The sequence below is a fragment of the Papio anubis genome, chromosome 17 (assembly GCF_008728515.1).
Source record: "Papio anubis isolate 15944 chromosome 17, Panubis1.0, whole genome shotgun sequence".
In the NCBI taxonomy this organism is placed as follows: Eukaryota; Metazoa; Chordata; class Mammalia; order Primates; family Cercopithecidae; genus Papio; species Papio anubis.
The window spans coordinates 43,974,611-43,990,946 of NC_044992.1; the positions used below are offsets into that span (position 1 = coordinate 43,974,611).

The window sequence follows — 16,336 nt, forward strand, 5'->3', positions numbered from 1 at the left end:
GGCTGGAGTGTAATGGCATGATCTCAGCTCACTGCCACCTCTGCCTCCTGGGTTCAAGCGATTCTCCTGCCTCAGCCCCCTGAGTAGCTGGGATTACAGGCATGCACCACCTTGCTCGGCTAATTTTGTAGTTTTAGTAGAGATGGGGGTTTCTCCATGTTGGTCAGGTGGGTCTCGAACTCCCGACCTCAGGTGATCTACTTGCCTCGGCCTCCCAGAGTGCTGGGATTACAGGCATGAGCCACTGCACCTGGCCATTTATTTATTTATTTATTTATTTATTTTATTTTTTTTTTTGAGACGGAGTCTCGTTCTGTCCCCTAGGCTGGAGTGCAGTGGCATGATCTTGGCTCACTGCAACCTTCGCCTCCCAGGTTCAAGTGATTCTCCTGCCTCAGCCTCTCAAGTAGCTGGGAGTACAGGTGCACACCACCATGCCCAGATAATTTTTGTCTCTTTATTAGAGACAAGGTTTTGCCATGTTGACCAGGCTCGTCTCGAACTCCTGACCTCAGGTGATCTGCCCGCCTTGGCGTCCCAAAGTGCTGGGATTACAGGCATGAGCCACTGTGCCCAGACTGTTGCTGTATTTTAAATTCAAATGTGAATGCTTTAGGGTAGTCTTGTACTGTCCCGGTTACTGCAGGCACTTCTCCCATTCTAGGCCCTTGAAGGCATTTGAGTTTGTGTTGGAGTCAGCTCCTACTTATTAATCCTAACAGGGACAGAAAGGATATGACATCACAGATATAGTTTTGAAATCCAGTGTGTACTTTAAAAAAAAAGTATGCTTAATATACCATATACTAATTAAGCTTGGCTCTGACTAATGTTAAGGATTAGTTTATATTCCCTGAACATTCAGAGCTTGGTGTTTGGAGGAAAGCCAGAAGCTTGCTTTCTGGCAAAGGGAAGCCAGAACAGGCAAATCATTCACCCCAGATAACCTTCTATGGGGATCATTGAGTACAGGCTGGATTTTTCAGTAGTTTTCAACTCTCCGTGTTCCTTTATTTATTCTCTTTCTCTCTCTTTCTTCTCTCTCTTTCTTTCTTTCTTTCTTTCTTTCTTTCTTTCTTTCTTTCTCTCTTTCTTCTTTCTTTCTTTTTTTCTTTCTTTTCTCTTTTTCTTTCTCTCTCTCTCTCTCTTTCTTTCTTTTCCTTCCTTCTTTTCTTTCTCTCACAGGGTCTCCTGTTGCTCAGGCTGGAGTGCCATGAGCACTTCATGTGACATGAAACCTTCACTGGTGCAGTGGCATGATCATGGCTCACTGCAGCCTCGATTTACAGGGCTCAGGTTATTCTCCCCCTCAGCCTCCTGAGTAGCTGGGATTACAGGCATGCCCCACCACACCCAGCTAATTTTTTGTATTTTTAGTAGAGACGGGGTTTTGCCATGTTGGCCAGGCTGGTCTTGAACTCCTGGGCTCAAGTGATGCAGTGGCAGTGTTTGACTCTCCATTCTTGCATTAATGGAGACAGGGCAAGATGGCTTCCAGTCTCAAGGAGCTGAGTTCTCTCGCTTTAGTACTTGGTCTGGGAGCACCTAGTAATGGAACCTCCCCACCCCATGTTCCTCCCCCACTTCCCGGGCTAATAGGCCTTTCTTTCTTCAATAGTGCGCAGGGCCGCCCAACAGTACGGCCTTAGAGAGGGAGGGGAAAACGATGACTGGACTCTCTATTGGACAGATTACTCAGTATCACTGGAGCGGGTGATGGAAATGAAAAGTTACCAGGTATTTGGGCTAGTGATGGTCCTTGGTTTAAGTGCGGCATCTTACCCGGTGGGGCCCCATTTTTACACCTGTGTCCCAAGGAGATTTTGTGGTACTCCCATGTCCCTCGATTGCTCATGAATTCCGCTTCCCTTGCAGAAGATCAATCACTTTCCCGGGATGAGTGAAATCTGCCGGAAGGACTTGCTGGCCAGGAATATGAACCGCATGTTAAAGATGTTCCCTAAAGATTTCCACTTTTTCCCTAGGACCTGGTGTCTTCCTGCTGAGTGAGTGCCCCCTGCCCTGTGCTTCCTTCTCCAGTCCTCTCCCCATTTATGTTTCCTCTTGCCCCTGATTCCCTGGTTGCCACTTTCCCTGCCCATATGATCTCCCATCTCTCTGGCTACTGTTCAGGAAGAGAAGGGATAAAGGGTGTGTCCAAGGTTGAGAAAACACAAGGCTCTGCCTGTAAAATTAGATGACATTTAGGGGCTGGGTGCCCTGGAACCTGTACCTGCAGTTGGGGTTAGAGTTTGTTCTGACGCTGAAAGCTGTTGATTTTGAACTCATTCCAACCACGTAACTGTGCAGTTTCTGAATCTTTAAGGACCATGAGCACCTCTGGAGAGAGTGTGGTAGTGGTTAGCACCCAGGTTAGGAGCAGGGAGGGATGCCTGACCTCTGTCCCATGCAATGCTATGGATAGCAGTCAGCACTTCGCCTTCTCTGCTCTCTTTATATCCATTTCGAAACGACATCAGTTCCTGGTATGTAAAATGCTCTGGACCACACCACCGAGGAACAGGAGAAATGTGAGATGACATACATGACCTGGGGTGCAATCTGGTGGCTGAGACAGGGCTGAGACAGTGAACAGTGCCACTATCAGATTATACTCACATGGCAAGGGCATCAGAAGAATCCCATCCTCCCCTCTCCACCCAGTGCTTTCCAAAACCAAGAGCTCCAGGGTTCTCAGACTTTCCTTCGCTTGTCTGGAACAAGTTTCAGGGCTTAGCAGCAAATTAGAAGGAAATGTATTTGCCATTAGGTCAACAGGAGCTCCAGATTTCATGGTTACTGAGGAACATTGCAGTTAGGTGATTTTTCCAATGGTTACAAGGTTCCTTTGAGTTAAAACACAGAAGTATAGCAAGACTGAGAGACAGCATCCACTCATTTAGTTTCTTTCTTTCTTCTGAATATACTTTCCTCAAAATATGTTCAAATATATGATTTGCTCTCCCATACTCTGACTAAAATGGAGGCGTCACAGATGAGACACTGAAGCCCAGCGCGGGGTGAGAGACTGATGGATCCAAAGTCACATCACTTGTCAGGGCTTGAGCCAGGTCCAGAACTCCAAAGCTCCTACCTGCAAGCCCAGAAGACCAAACTACCTGTGCCATGGTCACCTTGATGGGGCATGCAGCACTGTGCCCGCATTATGTCATGCAGCTAAGCACCACAGCAGATGGGTGTCGTTATTATCTTTACTGTACAGATGATGAAGTTGAGGTTTAGAGAGGTCAAGTCCTTGCAAAGGGTTGCACGGCTGGTAAGTGGTGTTGCTTGGGCTTCAACCCAGGCCTGAATTCCCTCTGAAGCCCACACTCCCTGCTGTGTGTGCTCTACTGCCTCCCATTGCTGGACCTCTGGGCATCTGTCAATGCCAGGGCTTTGTCACATTAGATAGCTTTTCTTTCTTTTCTTCATAAAGAGTTAGCCTTCCTTTTCATTGTTCCCCAGCTAAAGATGTATCTTGTTCCCTCCCTGCTCTGGTAGCTGGGGAGATTTGCAGACCTACAGCAGGTCAAGAAAAAATAAGACATACATTTGTAAGCCGGATTCGGGCTGCCAAGGGAAAGGTATATTCATCACCCGGACAGTGAAAGAAATAAAACCAGGGGAGGATATGATCTGTCAGCTCTATATTTCAAAGGTACTTCCTCATTGTGATTATTTATTTATCACCCACAGCAACCGCAGGCTTTAGCTCCACTGGACAGAATGTGAAATGAGGGAATGGAGGGTGAAGACGGAGGTGGAGCTGACCTGGCTTCTGCCTTGCACTTTGTCAGACCAAATGTTCTGACCAGGGGTGCTGGCACGTGCCTGGGCCAGAGTGTCTCTTATCCTTTTACCCTTGTCAATTGGTCTGGCCCTACCAGGCTGGCCCTTTTCCTCTAACACATTAGGGCTAGGGGAGCACCTTCGGTTTGGGACAGCCCTCATGTGGGAAAGGGGCATGGTACTAGAGAGCAATCAGCTTTTCTCTTTGACTGGAGGTCGTCGGTCACAGCCCACTGTGGGGAGGGAGCCCTCTAGGAGTGTGGACAGAGTGGGACACACTGATCTCTCTGGGAAGAAATGGCCAGGAGATGACGTTGCAGGGAGGACTCTTGTAGAACTGCCACTGTGTGTTGGCTGCGCAAAGTGGCTCACACCTGTAATCCCAGCATTTTGGGATGCCAAGGTAGGTGGATTGCTTTGAGCTTAGGAGTTTCAGACCAGCCTGAGAAACATGACGAAACCCTTTCTCAACAAAAATTAGCCAGGTGTGGTGGCACATGCCTGTAGTTCCAGCTACTCCAGAGGCTAAGGCTGGAGAATCGCTTGAGCCCAGGAAGCAGAGGTTGCAGTGAGCCAAGATTGTGCCACTGCACTCCAGCCTGGGCAACAGGGTGAGATGCTGGAGACCCTGTCTCAAAAAACAAAACAAAACAAAACAAAAAAACAGAAAAGAAAAGAAAAAGAACTGCAACAATATGTAGCCCTGAATGGTGACAATATGTCCATGCATCAAAAGACTATATTTTATTTTTATTTCTTTAGAGATAGGGTATTGCTCTGTCACTCTGACTGGAGTGCAATGGCACAATCATAGCTCATTGTAACCTCAAACTCCTGAGTTCATGCAATCCTCCCACCTCAGCCTCCCCAGTAGAGCTAGGATTACAGGCACACGCCACCACATCTGGTTAATTTGTAATTGTTATTTTTTTGAGACAGAGCCTCACTCCGCTGCTAGGCTGGAGTGCAGTGGTGCAGTCTCGGCTCATTGCAATCTCTGCCTCTCAGGTTCAAGTGATTCTCCTGCCTTAGCCTCCCAAGTAGCTGACACCCACCAGCACAGCCAGCTAATTTTTGTATTTTTAGTTGAGACGGGGTTTCACCATGTTGACCAAGCTGGTCTCAAACTCCTGACCTCAAGTGATCTGCCTGACTTGGCCTCCCAAAGTGCTGGGATTACAGGTGTGAACCACTGTGCCCAGACTAATTTTTTATCAAAAAAAATCTATTTGTCGAGATAGGGTCTCTATGTTGCTGAAGCTGGTCTTAAACTCCTAGGCTCAAGAGATCCTCCTGCCTCGGCCTCACAAAGTGCTGGGATTCCCAGTGTAAGCCACCGTGCCTGACTTATCAAAGAATTTTTATTTATTTATTTATTTATTTTGAGACAGGGTCTCACTCTGTCACCCAGGCTAGAGTGCAGTGGTGTGATCAGGGCTCACTGCAGCCTCGACCTCCTAGGCTGGAGCAATCCTTCCACCTCAGCCTTCTGAGTAGCTAAGACTACAGGCTTGCACCACCACACTTGGCTAATTTTTTTTGAATTTTAGTAGAGTCAAGGTCTCACTTTGTTGCCCAGCCTGTTCTTGAACTCCTGAGCTCAAGCAATCCTCCCTCCTCGGCCTCCCAAAGTGTTGGGATTATAGACATAAACCACTGCACCTGGCCCATCAGAGGACTTTTTTTTTTTTTTTTGAGATGGAGTTTCGCTCTTTTGCCCAGGCTGGAGTGAAGTGGCATGATCTTGGTTTGCTGCAATCTCTGACCCCTGGGGTTTAAGCGATTCTTCTGCCTCAGCCTCCTGAGTAGCTGGGATTATAGGTGCCCACCAACACGCCTGGTGAATTTTTGTATTCTTAGTAGAGACGGGGTTTCACCATGTTGGCCAGGCTGGTCTCGAACTCCTGACCTCAGATGATCCATCTGCCTCAGCCTCCCAAAGTGCTAGGATTATAGCCCGGCCTCAGAGGACTGTTTAATGTTTCTCTGTTTAATTGCCAAGATACCTCTTAGAGGTGGTTACTTGTGTCACTTGACAGATCAGGAAACTAAGGCACAGTGTGGTTTAGTGACCTCCACAGGGTCACATGTTGGGACCCAGAGCCCAAGTCTCCTTGTTCTTCTCTCTGACCCTGGACAAGCCTTCCCTCCACAACACTAGGCAATGTTGGAGCCAACTCCATGGAAACAAGGCAGGAGCTAGTGATTTTCAAGTGTAAATTTCTCCCCTAATGCATGTCTGACTTCTGTTCTCTCCTTCCAGCCCTTTATCATTGATGGGTTTAAGTTTGACCTACGGATTTATGTACTGGTGACATCCTGTGACCCTCTCAGGATTTTTGTGTACAATGAAGGACTGGCCCGCTTTGCGACGACCTCTTACTCCCGCCCTTGCACAGACAACCTGGTGAGCTAAGGGGACACACTACCTCACCCTATCCCCATAGCATGATTAAAAAAAAAAAAAAATCCTAATTAAATCCACGTTCTCAAGACATTGTGAGGGTCATTTGTTGAGCGCTTGCTATGTGCCAGGTTTCATTTAGCCCTCCCAGGAACCCTCAGAGAGAGGGATGATTATCCCCATTTTACGAATGACGAGATTAAAACCCAGAGCATAAGGGACTTGTCCAAGGTCACATAGATAGGAAGAGGTGAGTCTGGGGCTTGTGGCCAGGTCTGCCTGACTCCAAAGCCAGAACCACAGTTCAGGAGTACTCAAGGAGAAAAGGCCATGGGTGAGCAACCCTGCCATCCCCGCCTTTCCTGGACCCCCAGGACTCCTGAAGTTTTTCTCAGGCTGGGCACAACCCAATCTCATAAATAATTGGAGTTTTCTTTTCTTTTCTTTTCTTTTCTTTTTGAGATGGAGTTTCATTCTGTCGCCTAGGCTAGAGTGCAGTGGCGCAATCTTGGCTCACTGCAAGCTCTGCCTCCCGGGTTCATGCCATTCTTCTGCCTCAGCCTCTGAGTAGCTGGGATTACAGGCGTGCGCCACCAGGCCCGGCTAATTATTGTATTTTTAGTAGAGATGGGGTTTCACCGTGTTAATCAGGCTGGTCTTGAACTCCTGACCTCGTGATCTGCCCACCTCAGTCTCCCAAAGTGCTGGGATTACAAGCATGAGCCACCGCGCCCAGCAGAATTGGAGTTTCTTAGGCTTGAGGCTGCAGGACACCCCTTCTTACTTCCTCTATTTTGCCACACTAAATAAGCCCTAAAACTTCCTTTTCTTTCCATCCCTTCAAGCTCCAGGGGCCATGGGAGGGCACAGAGAGGAAGCAGGGGGCCTGCCCTTCCGAGCTGACCCCACAGATGTGTGTCTCTTTCCCCAGGATGATATCTGCATGCACCTGACTAATTATTCCATTAATAAGCACAGTTCAAATTTCAGTCGAGACGCTCACTCTGGCAGTAAGAGGTAAGGAAGAGGCTTCATTTTTCTTTCCTTTCCCTACCAACCTCAGAACTGCTTTCTGGGATTCTACCCAAACCCTGTCAGTCCCCATCAGTGTTTCCATCTTGGGTCACATGGTCTGAGAAAGTACTTCTTTGCTTCGCAACCCAGAACAAATTCCTTCGTCTCTGCCCTCTTGGCTGTTAATCATTAAAAGAAGGCCCCATCGTAAACCCTGGGAGGCTGGGAGGAGGAGAGATAAACATGAGCTGTTTCCCCAGCAGAATATATACACACACCAAAACATACCCTTATTACAGTTGGCCCTTCTGATATTTCCAAAGCAACAGATATTTACTGATCTGTCACGTGAGAAGGACTTGCCAAGCAGTCATTGCTTGGCCCGTGTTCCCCTGGGTGTTGCTCCATTAGAGATTCCCAAATGATGTGTCACAGTACCCTGACATGAGGCTAGCTGGCTTGAAGATTCCTCAGAAGGGGGGAAATTGAGAGCGGTTCACGACAGTATCTTCATGACAGGCTTTTCCATTCCTGTTATTGTCTAATCAGGTCTCATTTGAGTTTTAAGAAAATGGGAGACTGAAGAATGTGAACTTGACCAGGTGAAGGGGGAAAGGGAAAAGGAGCAAGTATTTCTGAGGCTTCATGTGTGTTGGGGTCTGTGTTTGGTGCTTTCTGTGCATTTTTTATTGCTGAGTTTTTCTTTTCTTTTTTTTTAGACGGAGTCTCGGTCTGTCACCCAGGCTGGAATGCAGTGGCGTGATCTTGGCTCACTGCAACCTCCACCTCCCGGGTTCAAGCGATTCTCCTGCCTCAGCCTCCCAAGTAGCTGAGACTATAGGCATGTGCCACCACACCCAGCTAAGTTTTGTATTTTTAGTGGAGACGGGGTTTCAACATGTTGGCCAGGATTGTCTTGAGCTCTTGACCTCGTGATCCACCCGCCTCGGCCTCCCAAAGTGCTGGGATTACAGGCGTGAGCCACCACGCCTGGCCTGTTTTTGAATTTTTCACAGCAACACTATGGCAAAGGCATTGCTATCTGCTCTCTGTAGGTGGAGAACTGTGAGTTAGGTGCCATATCCATCTTACAGATGAGGAAACTGAGTCTCAGAGGTTGCGTGAGTTACCCCAGGTCCCACAGCTGTGACTGCTAGACTGGGTGGAGAAGTGAGGTCTGTTAGACCCCAGAGCTCATTCTCTTTTCTAACGCACCAAGCTTCAAAGGACCACTGAACAGGCTATCAGTTTGGCTTCAGACCATCAGAGAGGCATGTGACATTTCATGACCCCCCCAGTGGCAGCATTCCAAAAAGCACACGGAAAATCACTAAGTTAAGGCTGCTTAAAGGCGATGTGGAAGACTGGTGGGAGGCAGTCTCCCCCTTTTCCGGAAGATGTCAGCCACCTGTGCTGCTTGAAGCTCTGCCACTTCCTCCTCTCCTCCCCACCTGGGCTATGGGCACCAGCTGGGCCTCTTGCATTGCTGCGTTCTGAGTGTCGGCACTCTGGGAGATCTAGCTTGTAGTCCCGGCTCTGACACTTGCCAACTAAGCTTGGACGAGTTACTTCATCTCTCTGAGCCTGCACTTCTTGGTCTGGAGGATGAATGTGATGAGACTCCCTGCCATGCCCTGACACCTCACAGGGTCTCTGTGAGGTTCAAATGACTTGTGATGGCAACATAGACAGTGTGCGTGGTTACTGTCATTTTTCATTAGCCTAAGGGCACAGAATGGAAAGGTTCTCTTTTCCCTCCTCCAATGAGAACTGGCACCCCAACAGCAGGCTCTGGGCCCTCGGCTGTGATGGAGGAGTGTCTTGGGGTAGCAGAACTAAGGTGAGGTTGCAAAGGCTTCAAGTGTTGTTCTGCCTCTTCCATTTCCTTCTTCCTCTGTTCATCTCCCTCTCACCCCACGGTGCTTCTCCATCCACTCTTTCCTGGAGCAGCCGCCTGCCCCCGTGGCCTCCGCCTGCCCTTGCTGGGCTCAGCCTGTCTCCCTTGGGCTCCAGGTCCATCTCTCCTCATTTCCACCTGGACGTCTTCAACTCAGCATTTCCCAGTGTGGGTGTGTTCTCTCTCCTCCATTTGGAGTGCCTCCACCCCAGCACTCCAAATTGGTCTCCCTGCCCAACTTCCTCATCTCTACCTTCTCATCTCCAGGGCTGGAGAGCTTGGACATTTCTTTTCCTAGTGATAATTTACATACTTGAAACCACTTAATCCTCCTCAAAACAACACTATGAAGTCGGCATTATTATTGTCCCTATTCTGCATATTAGGAAACTGAGGTGTGAAAAAGTTAAGTAACTTACCCTGGGTGGCACAGCTAGGAAGCTGGGATTGAAACCAGGGCTGTCTAACCCCCGAGTTGGTGCCCTTACCCACTAAGCCATGCTGCCCGTGCCATCCACTCCATGGGCAGGACACTGTCGTTTTTTTTTTTTTTTCTTGAGACGGAGTCTTGCTCTTGTCACCCAGACTGGAGTGCAGTGGTGCGATCCCGGCTCACTGCAACCTTTGACTCCTAGATTCAAGCGATTCTCTTGCCTCAGCCTCCCGAGTAGCTGGGATTACAGGTTCCTGCCACCACGCCTGGCTAATTTTTTTTTTTTTTTTTGTATTTTTACAACCCTCACGGTCAATATCAGCCATTGCCCATAGCTGTTCTTTACCAGGGCACATTTGTCTTTTGTCCCTAGTTGTACTTTGCTCCTTGAGGGTTACAATGGTGCCCTGGCCTTTGGGGTTCTTCCTATAGTGCTGGGCAGAGTTCTTATCTCCTCCTTTCCCTCCCGTTTTGTTTCTCCTTTCCTCTTCCTCCTCTCCATCTTTTGAGACAATCTGCTTCTCATACTGACTGTCTCATCTGTCCCAAAGTTGGCAGTTGAGGTCAACTGCCGTCCCTGTCAATACCCCACTGGGGCACAAACTCAGGAGTAGTGCTGCAGTCACAGTGAAGGAGAAGACAGGAAACCTGAAAACCTGGCAGGATTCTCTGGCAGACACCAAGCCATCTTCATCTTTCAGTGTGCTCAGCACATGGCTGGTATTAAATTGAATTGACTCACCGCTGGGCATTATGAAATTATACAATAAAGTATATTCATTGTGATGAGTCCTGAGTCATCAAGAAAAGGTTATGTTATATGTTGTCGGGGAATTATATAATCCATTTCAGGAAAATTTATTTCCCAATTAGGCAAATTAAATACATTTTTTCCGCTTGAAAAAAATTGGCTTAAAGCGATCTGGAAAATCCATTTATGTACAATACTGTTTTCTGACAATGGCAGGTGGAGGAGGTGGCCTCTATATTAAGTAGCCTTGGCTTATCTGTCTTTATATAAATGCATCCTTGGTTGTTTCACATGTGTGTTGACTCCCTGAATGGTCCTGAGGCTTCCCATGACAGAGGTGACAGTTTCTAGTGTCCCCTCCTTGCATGAGGCTTTGCATGCACCAAAGGCCCTTATCAAATGCACATTGTCTGGCCGACCCTGCTTCCTCCTCCTTGACCCCTTGGGCTGGGGTCTAGTGAGCTTTTGAAACGGCCTGGATGAGCCGTGTCTCTTGTCTTTTTCATTATTTCTGCTGTTCACTCCCCTGCACCTCCTCCTTCCACATTGCCACTTCCACTTTGGCTCTCTGTGCACATGTATGTGCATGTGAGGGGGCAAATGTCCATCCCCACCACTGCCTCTTGGATTTGTGAGATCCGTCCTCTCTCGGTAATGCCCAGCTCAGAGCTGGCTGAGCACCCACTCAGGTATTTCTTCATGAACTGTTCCACATGAGGTAGACATCTCTGAGTTCCTCTGTGATCAGGCGACCCCCAGCTGTCTCTGTTTGCCCATGACTGAGGGGTTTCCTAGAATTCAGGACTTGCAGTTCTAAAACTGGGACAGTCCAGTTTGCCTGGCACAGTTGGTAACCTTATCTGTGGACATGCCCTGGGGTGCCTTTTCCTTGTGGGCAGCCCTAAAACAAGACTTCTGTGTCATTAATATCCCCAGAGTCCCCTCAGATGGCTGAGGTGGGACCCAGGCATCAGCGTTCTTAAAAGGCTGCCCACATGCTTCTAATAAACCCCAGAGGCTGAGAAATCATTGCTGCCAAAGTAAAACCATGGTGTCGGGGGTTTTCTTGACTCATCCCTTCCCCTGCTGATAGATGTTTTGTGGGTCACAGTGAGAGTGTCCCGACCATGTCTTATGTGACTGCATCCGCATCTACCCCAGGGCTCTGGAGACTTGGAGGGGGTAGTCCTGGGATTCCTGGGACCTCCTCTGGCTCTGACACAGCCCAGGTGTCACCCTGGCTCCTGGGTGTTCGCCCCTGCTGGCTCTGGAGCCTTGTCTCCACCAGGAGTTTCTGGTTTCCGGCATGCCATGGCCTCGGGTGACCAGAGGTCAGCTACACTGCCTCCTGGCCTGTGGTTCCCTTCCAGGAAACTCTCCACCTTCAATGCATACATGGAGGACCACAGCTACAATGTGGAGCAGATATGGAGGGATATTGAGGATGTCATCATCAAGACCCTCATCTCGGCGCACCCCATCGTCAGGCATAACTACCACACCTGCTTCCCCAGCCACACACTCAGCAGCGCCTGCTTTGAGGTCCTGGGCTTCGACATTTTGTTGGACCGCAGACTCAAACCCTGGCTGCTGGAGGTAGGGAAGTTTGGGCGAGGGGCGAAAACGGACTCTTGTTATTGGGGCCAGCTCGCTTCAAGGATTCCGTCCTGTCCTCCTGGCTTACCTGAATTGTTTCAACTTCCCAGGCCACTTCCTCCTATGGTGCCTGCTGCATGGGGCTTCTCTCTTAGCTGAGAAGTGGCCACCAGAGGGGGGTAGACAGCTGGGAATTAGATAATTCCTTTGCCTTGTTGAGGTCCTCTCAGACAAGGAAGTGCTGATCTCAGGCACAGAGTGATTCTAAAGACAGCTTGACCTTTTGTAACAGAGTTGTCTCCCAGAAAGGGGCGTTCTTCGTCAAAGCTGGGTTGGCAACGTTCAGTTATCAGACAGGAGCGACTGTGCCCCACTCTTAGGGGCCTGGACTACTCAGTTTACACACACCAGCAGAGAGTGTCCTGGGGCTTACTGCCACTGAAATGGGTAGGGGGCCATGTAGTGAGTTTCCTGCCTCCCCCAGACCCATGGGTGGTGAGAGGAGGAGGAGAAGCTTTCCTGGCAGCTGCCTCTCTTCCTGAAAGAATTGTCCCCAGGAGCCCTCTCACATGGCCCTTCAGGGAGCGTCGTGAGGAGCAAAGGGTGCTAGTGCCAGGTTCAGTGACACAGGTCAGACTTTGGGGTGGAGAACCCGAGACTACAGGTCAGATTCCTGCAGCTTTGCCCTGCTTCCATTCCCAGTCCTTGTTTCCAGGTATGGCGGGAGGAAGAGGGATGTGCCTGTTTGCAGCCCTTACCCAAAGAGCAGAATGAGCCACCAGGAGCAAGCCCTTCAGAAACTTCTAGAAATCTGCAAATGTCACATGGTGCCTCCAAACAATACAGACTTTTCAGTGTGCAGGAATAAGTCCTTCCCTCCTCCCACCTGTCTCCCCTCCACCCTGGCCAGGCTCCTGAATGCCACTCGTCTCTACCTCCTGTGTCCGAGCCTGTCCCTTTGGGCAGTACCCCTTCCATTCTGCTCTCTGGATGCCCAGTGCACATGAGGGAACACATGCACCCCGGATGGAGTGGAACACACACACCAAAGAGAGGGTAGCCCTGATGCTCCCAAAGAAGAAAGGCCTGAGATAAAAGCTGGTTTAACTACAGGGAGTTATGCTTCCTCCTTTTTTCACCACGGCTCCAGTCCAGATGCTCTCCCCTCCCTTCCTCTCATCTTGGTAGTCAGGCCCTGAGGTGGGCTTTGGTAGCACCCTGGAGGTGGCATCTCGGCCTCACTCTCTGCTTTCACTTTGGATGGCTTTGTCACCAGTTGCCCATCTTGCCCTCACAGGTCAACCACTCTCCAAGCTTCTCCACCGACTCTCGGTTGGATAAAGAGGTGAAAGATGGTCTGCTGTATGACACTTTGGTCCTGATCAACCTGGAAAGCTGTGACAAGAAGAAAGTCTTGGAGGAGGAGAGACAACGGGGGCAGTTCCTGCAGCAGTGTTGTTCTCGGGAGATGAGGTACAGTAGCACTCCCCAGCCTTGGGGGGCTCTCTCTCTCTCTGACTCCCCTGCTCCCAGTAAGAATGGTCTGTCCCGGGCCAGGTGCAGTGGTTCACGCCTGTAATCCCAGCACTTTGGGAGGCTGAGGCGGGAGGATCACCTGAGGTCAGGAGTTCAAGACCAGCCTGGCCTGGTGAAACTCCGTCTCTACTAAAAATACAAAAAAATTAGCTGGCCGTGGTGGCACACGCCTGTAATCCCAGCTACTCAGGAGGCTGAGGCAGGAGAATTGCTTGAACCAGGGAGACGGAGGTTGCAGTGAGCCGAGATCACACCACTGCACTCCAGCCTGGGTGACAGAGTGAAACTCCGTCTCAAGTAAATAAATAAATAAATAAATAAATAAAATAACAGTCTGTCTTGGTCCAAATTATGACTCGACAGCCTACTAGTTATGTGGCCTTTCTGTCACTTCTCTGAGCCTCAGTGATCTTTCTATGAAATGGGGCTATGATACATAAGGTTGTTGGGTGAATGAAATGAGATAATGCATATAAAAGGCTTAGCAAAGTACTTGGCACTATAATACATATTGAAGGCTATTATAATCTTGCCTGGAGTTGGAGGGGGTCATTTTAACAAATGATAATCCCATTTGGAAAATGAGCTTATACTGGCAGAATGTAGCAGTTTGAATAGTTTTACTTGGAATATTCCTTTGTTCCTAGAAATAGGAGATTAAGTTACAGATATATAGCTATATATAATGGATAGAAATTAATTAATATTATGTGAAGCTTTAGGAATTGCCAGTATAAAAATAAGACCATTCCTTTATTTTTACTATAAAGAAAGATGTGTCTGTCCTTCTCCATGTTCCCATGTTGCCAGGAGCTAACGTCCCCTGCTTCCTGCTGGGCACCACTTGCCTTGTAACTGGGGCTTCCATTCTGTAGAGAGATTGTAGTGTCAGGAGACTCTGAGCCTAGTCAAGGGGATCCTTTGTTGCTTTTCAGACCCCACTACAGCCCCCTGCATTCCTCATGGGCAGAGCCAGTCTAATCTTTTGGGGTTGAGTTTCTGGAACTGATGCCGTAAATAGCATTTATGTTTGGAAAGCACCATGTTTCTCAGGCACTTGCACTGTCTTCCCTGTAAGGAGTGGGCAGCTAGGTAGGGTGGAGTGCCATGTGGCCTTGTTCTGGAAGCCAAGGAAACCAAGACTCCAGAAAGGGAACTGACTTGTACAAGGTCACCCTGCTGGTAAATGGCAGCTCTGGACCCAGAGCCCAGTGGGTCTGCTGCCTGGGATTCCAGGATGCCTTTCGCCATGTCCTGCCATCTCTAAACTCCCCGAGAAGGAGGCAGTGTCCTGTTGAGGAGCAGCTGTCAGGTTAAGGGCCTTCTCTGAATCAGTCTCCTCATTATTTTTCCTTGGATATTTCTGTGGCTCTGGGTTTCCCTGCTGTAAAAGGGGGCTTATCATTTCTCCCTACCTGACCCCCACTTCCCCAGGGAGCTGTGAGAAAGAATGAGATCATTGCAGCTCATAAATGGTCATCAAGGTCATCCAGGAAGCCCTCAAATTCAGTAAAAGTACAGCGGCTATTCTGTAGAGAAGGATAATCAGGACTGTGAATGGGAAGGTGGTGACAGTCTGCCTAGTCAGAACAAAGCCGAGTGGAAAATGGGTTTTATTTGGAGCAGGACAGAATTTGGTGAGTTGTCAAAAAGACTGTGCTAACCAGCTCTTAGTGCATATGACGTTGGCTGTCCCAGGAGGGCTAGAATCTCCTTTCAGGGAAACAGTCATGCATTTATTTAGCAAACCCTGATTGACCACCATTATGTGCAAGGCCTCCATCGGGCCCTAGACGACCTCCAGCTTGGACATGTCCCTTCCAGGCTTTGTCCCAAGAAAACTTGACAGCAGCCCCACGTTCTGCTTCCCAACAGGATTGAGGAAGTCAAGGGTTTCCGGGCCATGCAGTTAAAGAAAACTGAAACATACGAGAAGGAAAACTGTGGAGGGTTCCGACTGATTTATCCCAGTCTGAATTCGGAGAAGTATGAGAAGTTTTTCCAGGACAACAACTCCCTCTTCCAAAATACTGTTGCTTCCAGGGCTCGGGAGGAGTATGCCCGGTAGGAAGGCATCCGGGATGAGGTTGGTGGGGGGTTCTGGGGATTGTTTGTGATCTATTGGCTGACTGGCCTGGAGTGGCAGGGAGAGTCCCCAACCATGAAAGTTGCCAGAGCAACCAGGCACCGTGGCTCATGCCTGTAGTCCTAGCACTTTAGGAGGCCAAAGCAGGTGGATGGCATGAACCCAGGAGTTCAAGACCAGCCTGGACAACATGGCGAAACCCCATCTCTACAAAAAAACAAAAAGGAAAATTAGCCAGGCATGGTTGCCTGTGCCTATACTCCCAGCTACTCAGGAGGCTGAGGTAGGAGAGTCACCTGAGCTCAGGGCGGAGGGGTGGGGGCTGCAGTAAGTTGTGACTGCACCCCTGCACTCCAGCCTGGGTGTCAGAGTCAGACCTTGTCGCAAAGAAAAGCAAAAACAGAAAGTTGCCAGATGAACATCTGCCCTGGTCTCACAAGGACAAGGAATTGGAAGATTCCCTGTGTGAAGTGGAGAGAGGTAACTCTTTCTAGAAACTGACTCCCGAGGATAGCCACCCCCTCAAAGCTGCCTCATGGATTCACACAGGCGTAAACTCCAGGAGCTGGAGGGAGTCATCCACTGAGTGCAGTCCTCTCCTACCAGCTCATTTTATGGAAAGAGAGGGCAGAGCAGAGGAGTGATCACATATAAAGATGATGACGGAAGAGGGACCAGAACTCCCCTGTGTCCTGACTCATGAGACTGAGTTATTTCTGCTATATTATGTCACCTTTTGTCCACTCTCAGCATCCATTGGCTACAGAGGCCCAGCACATGAAATGGCCCAATATGAGAGCCTTTGGCTTTAGCCTCCTACCCAGACC

General features: G+C 49.1%; 1 protein-coding gene across 6 annotated transcripts in view; it reads left to right on the top strand.

Annotated features, from left to right (window-relative positions):
* The window catches only part of TTLL6 (tubulin tyrosine ligase like 6), a 59,320-nt gene that overhangs the window by 16,389 nt on the left and 26,595 nt on the right, over window positions 1-16,336 (top strand). For 5 of the 6 annotated variants that reach the window (XR_001896342.2, XM_017950538.3, XM_017950537.2 and 2 more), the window contains 8 exons: window positions 1,619-1,737; window positions 1,876-2,006; window positions 3,505-3,661; window positions 6,056-6,199; window positions 7,128-7,213; window positions 11,662-11,887; window positions 13,185-13,360; window positions 15,299-15,487. Coding sequence is in view for 5 of the 6 variants with exons in the window: in XM_017950537.2 (XP_017806026.2) it covers window positions 1,619-1,737; window positions 1,876-2,006; window positions 3,505-3,661; window positions 6,056-6,199; window positions 7,128-7,213; window positions 11,662-11,887; window positions 13,185-13,360; window positions 15,299-15,487 (1,228 nt within the window). In the remaining variant the exon portion in view is untranslated. Of the gene's footprint in view, window positions 1-1,618; window positions 1,738-1,875; window positions 2,007-3,504; window positions 3,662-6,055; window positions 6,200-7,127; window positions 7,214-8,196; window positions 9,051-11,661; window positions 11,888-13,184; window positions 13,361-15,298; window positions 15,488-16,336 lie in introns of those variants that run through there. The other variant, XM_017950540.3, reaches the window with a different exon arrangement.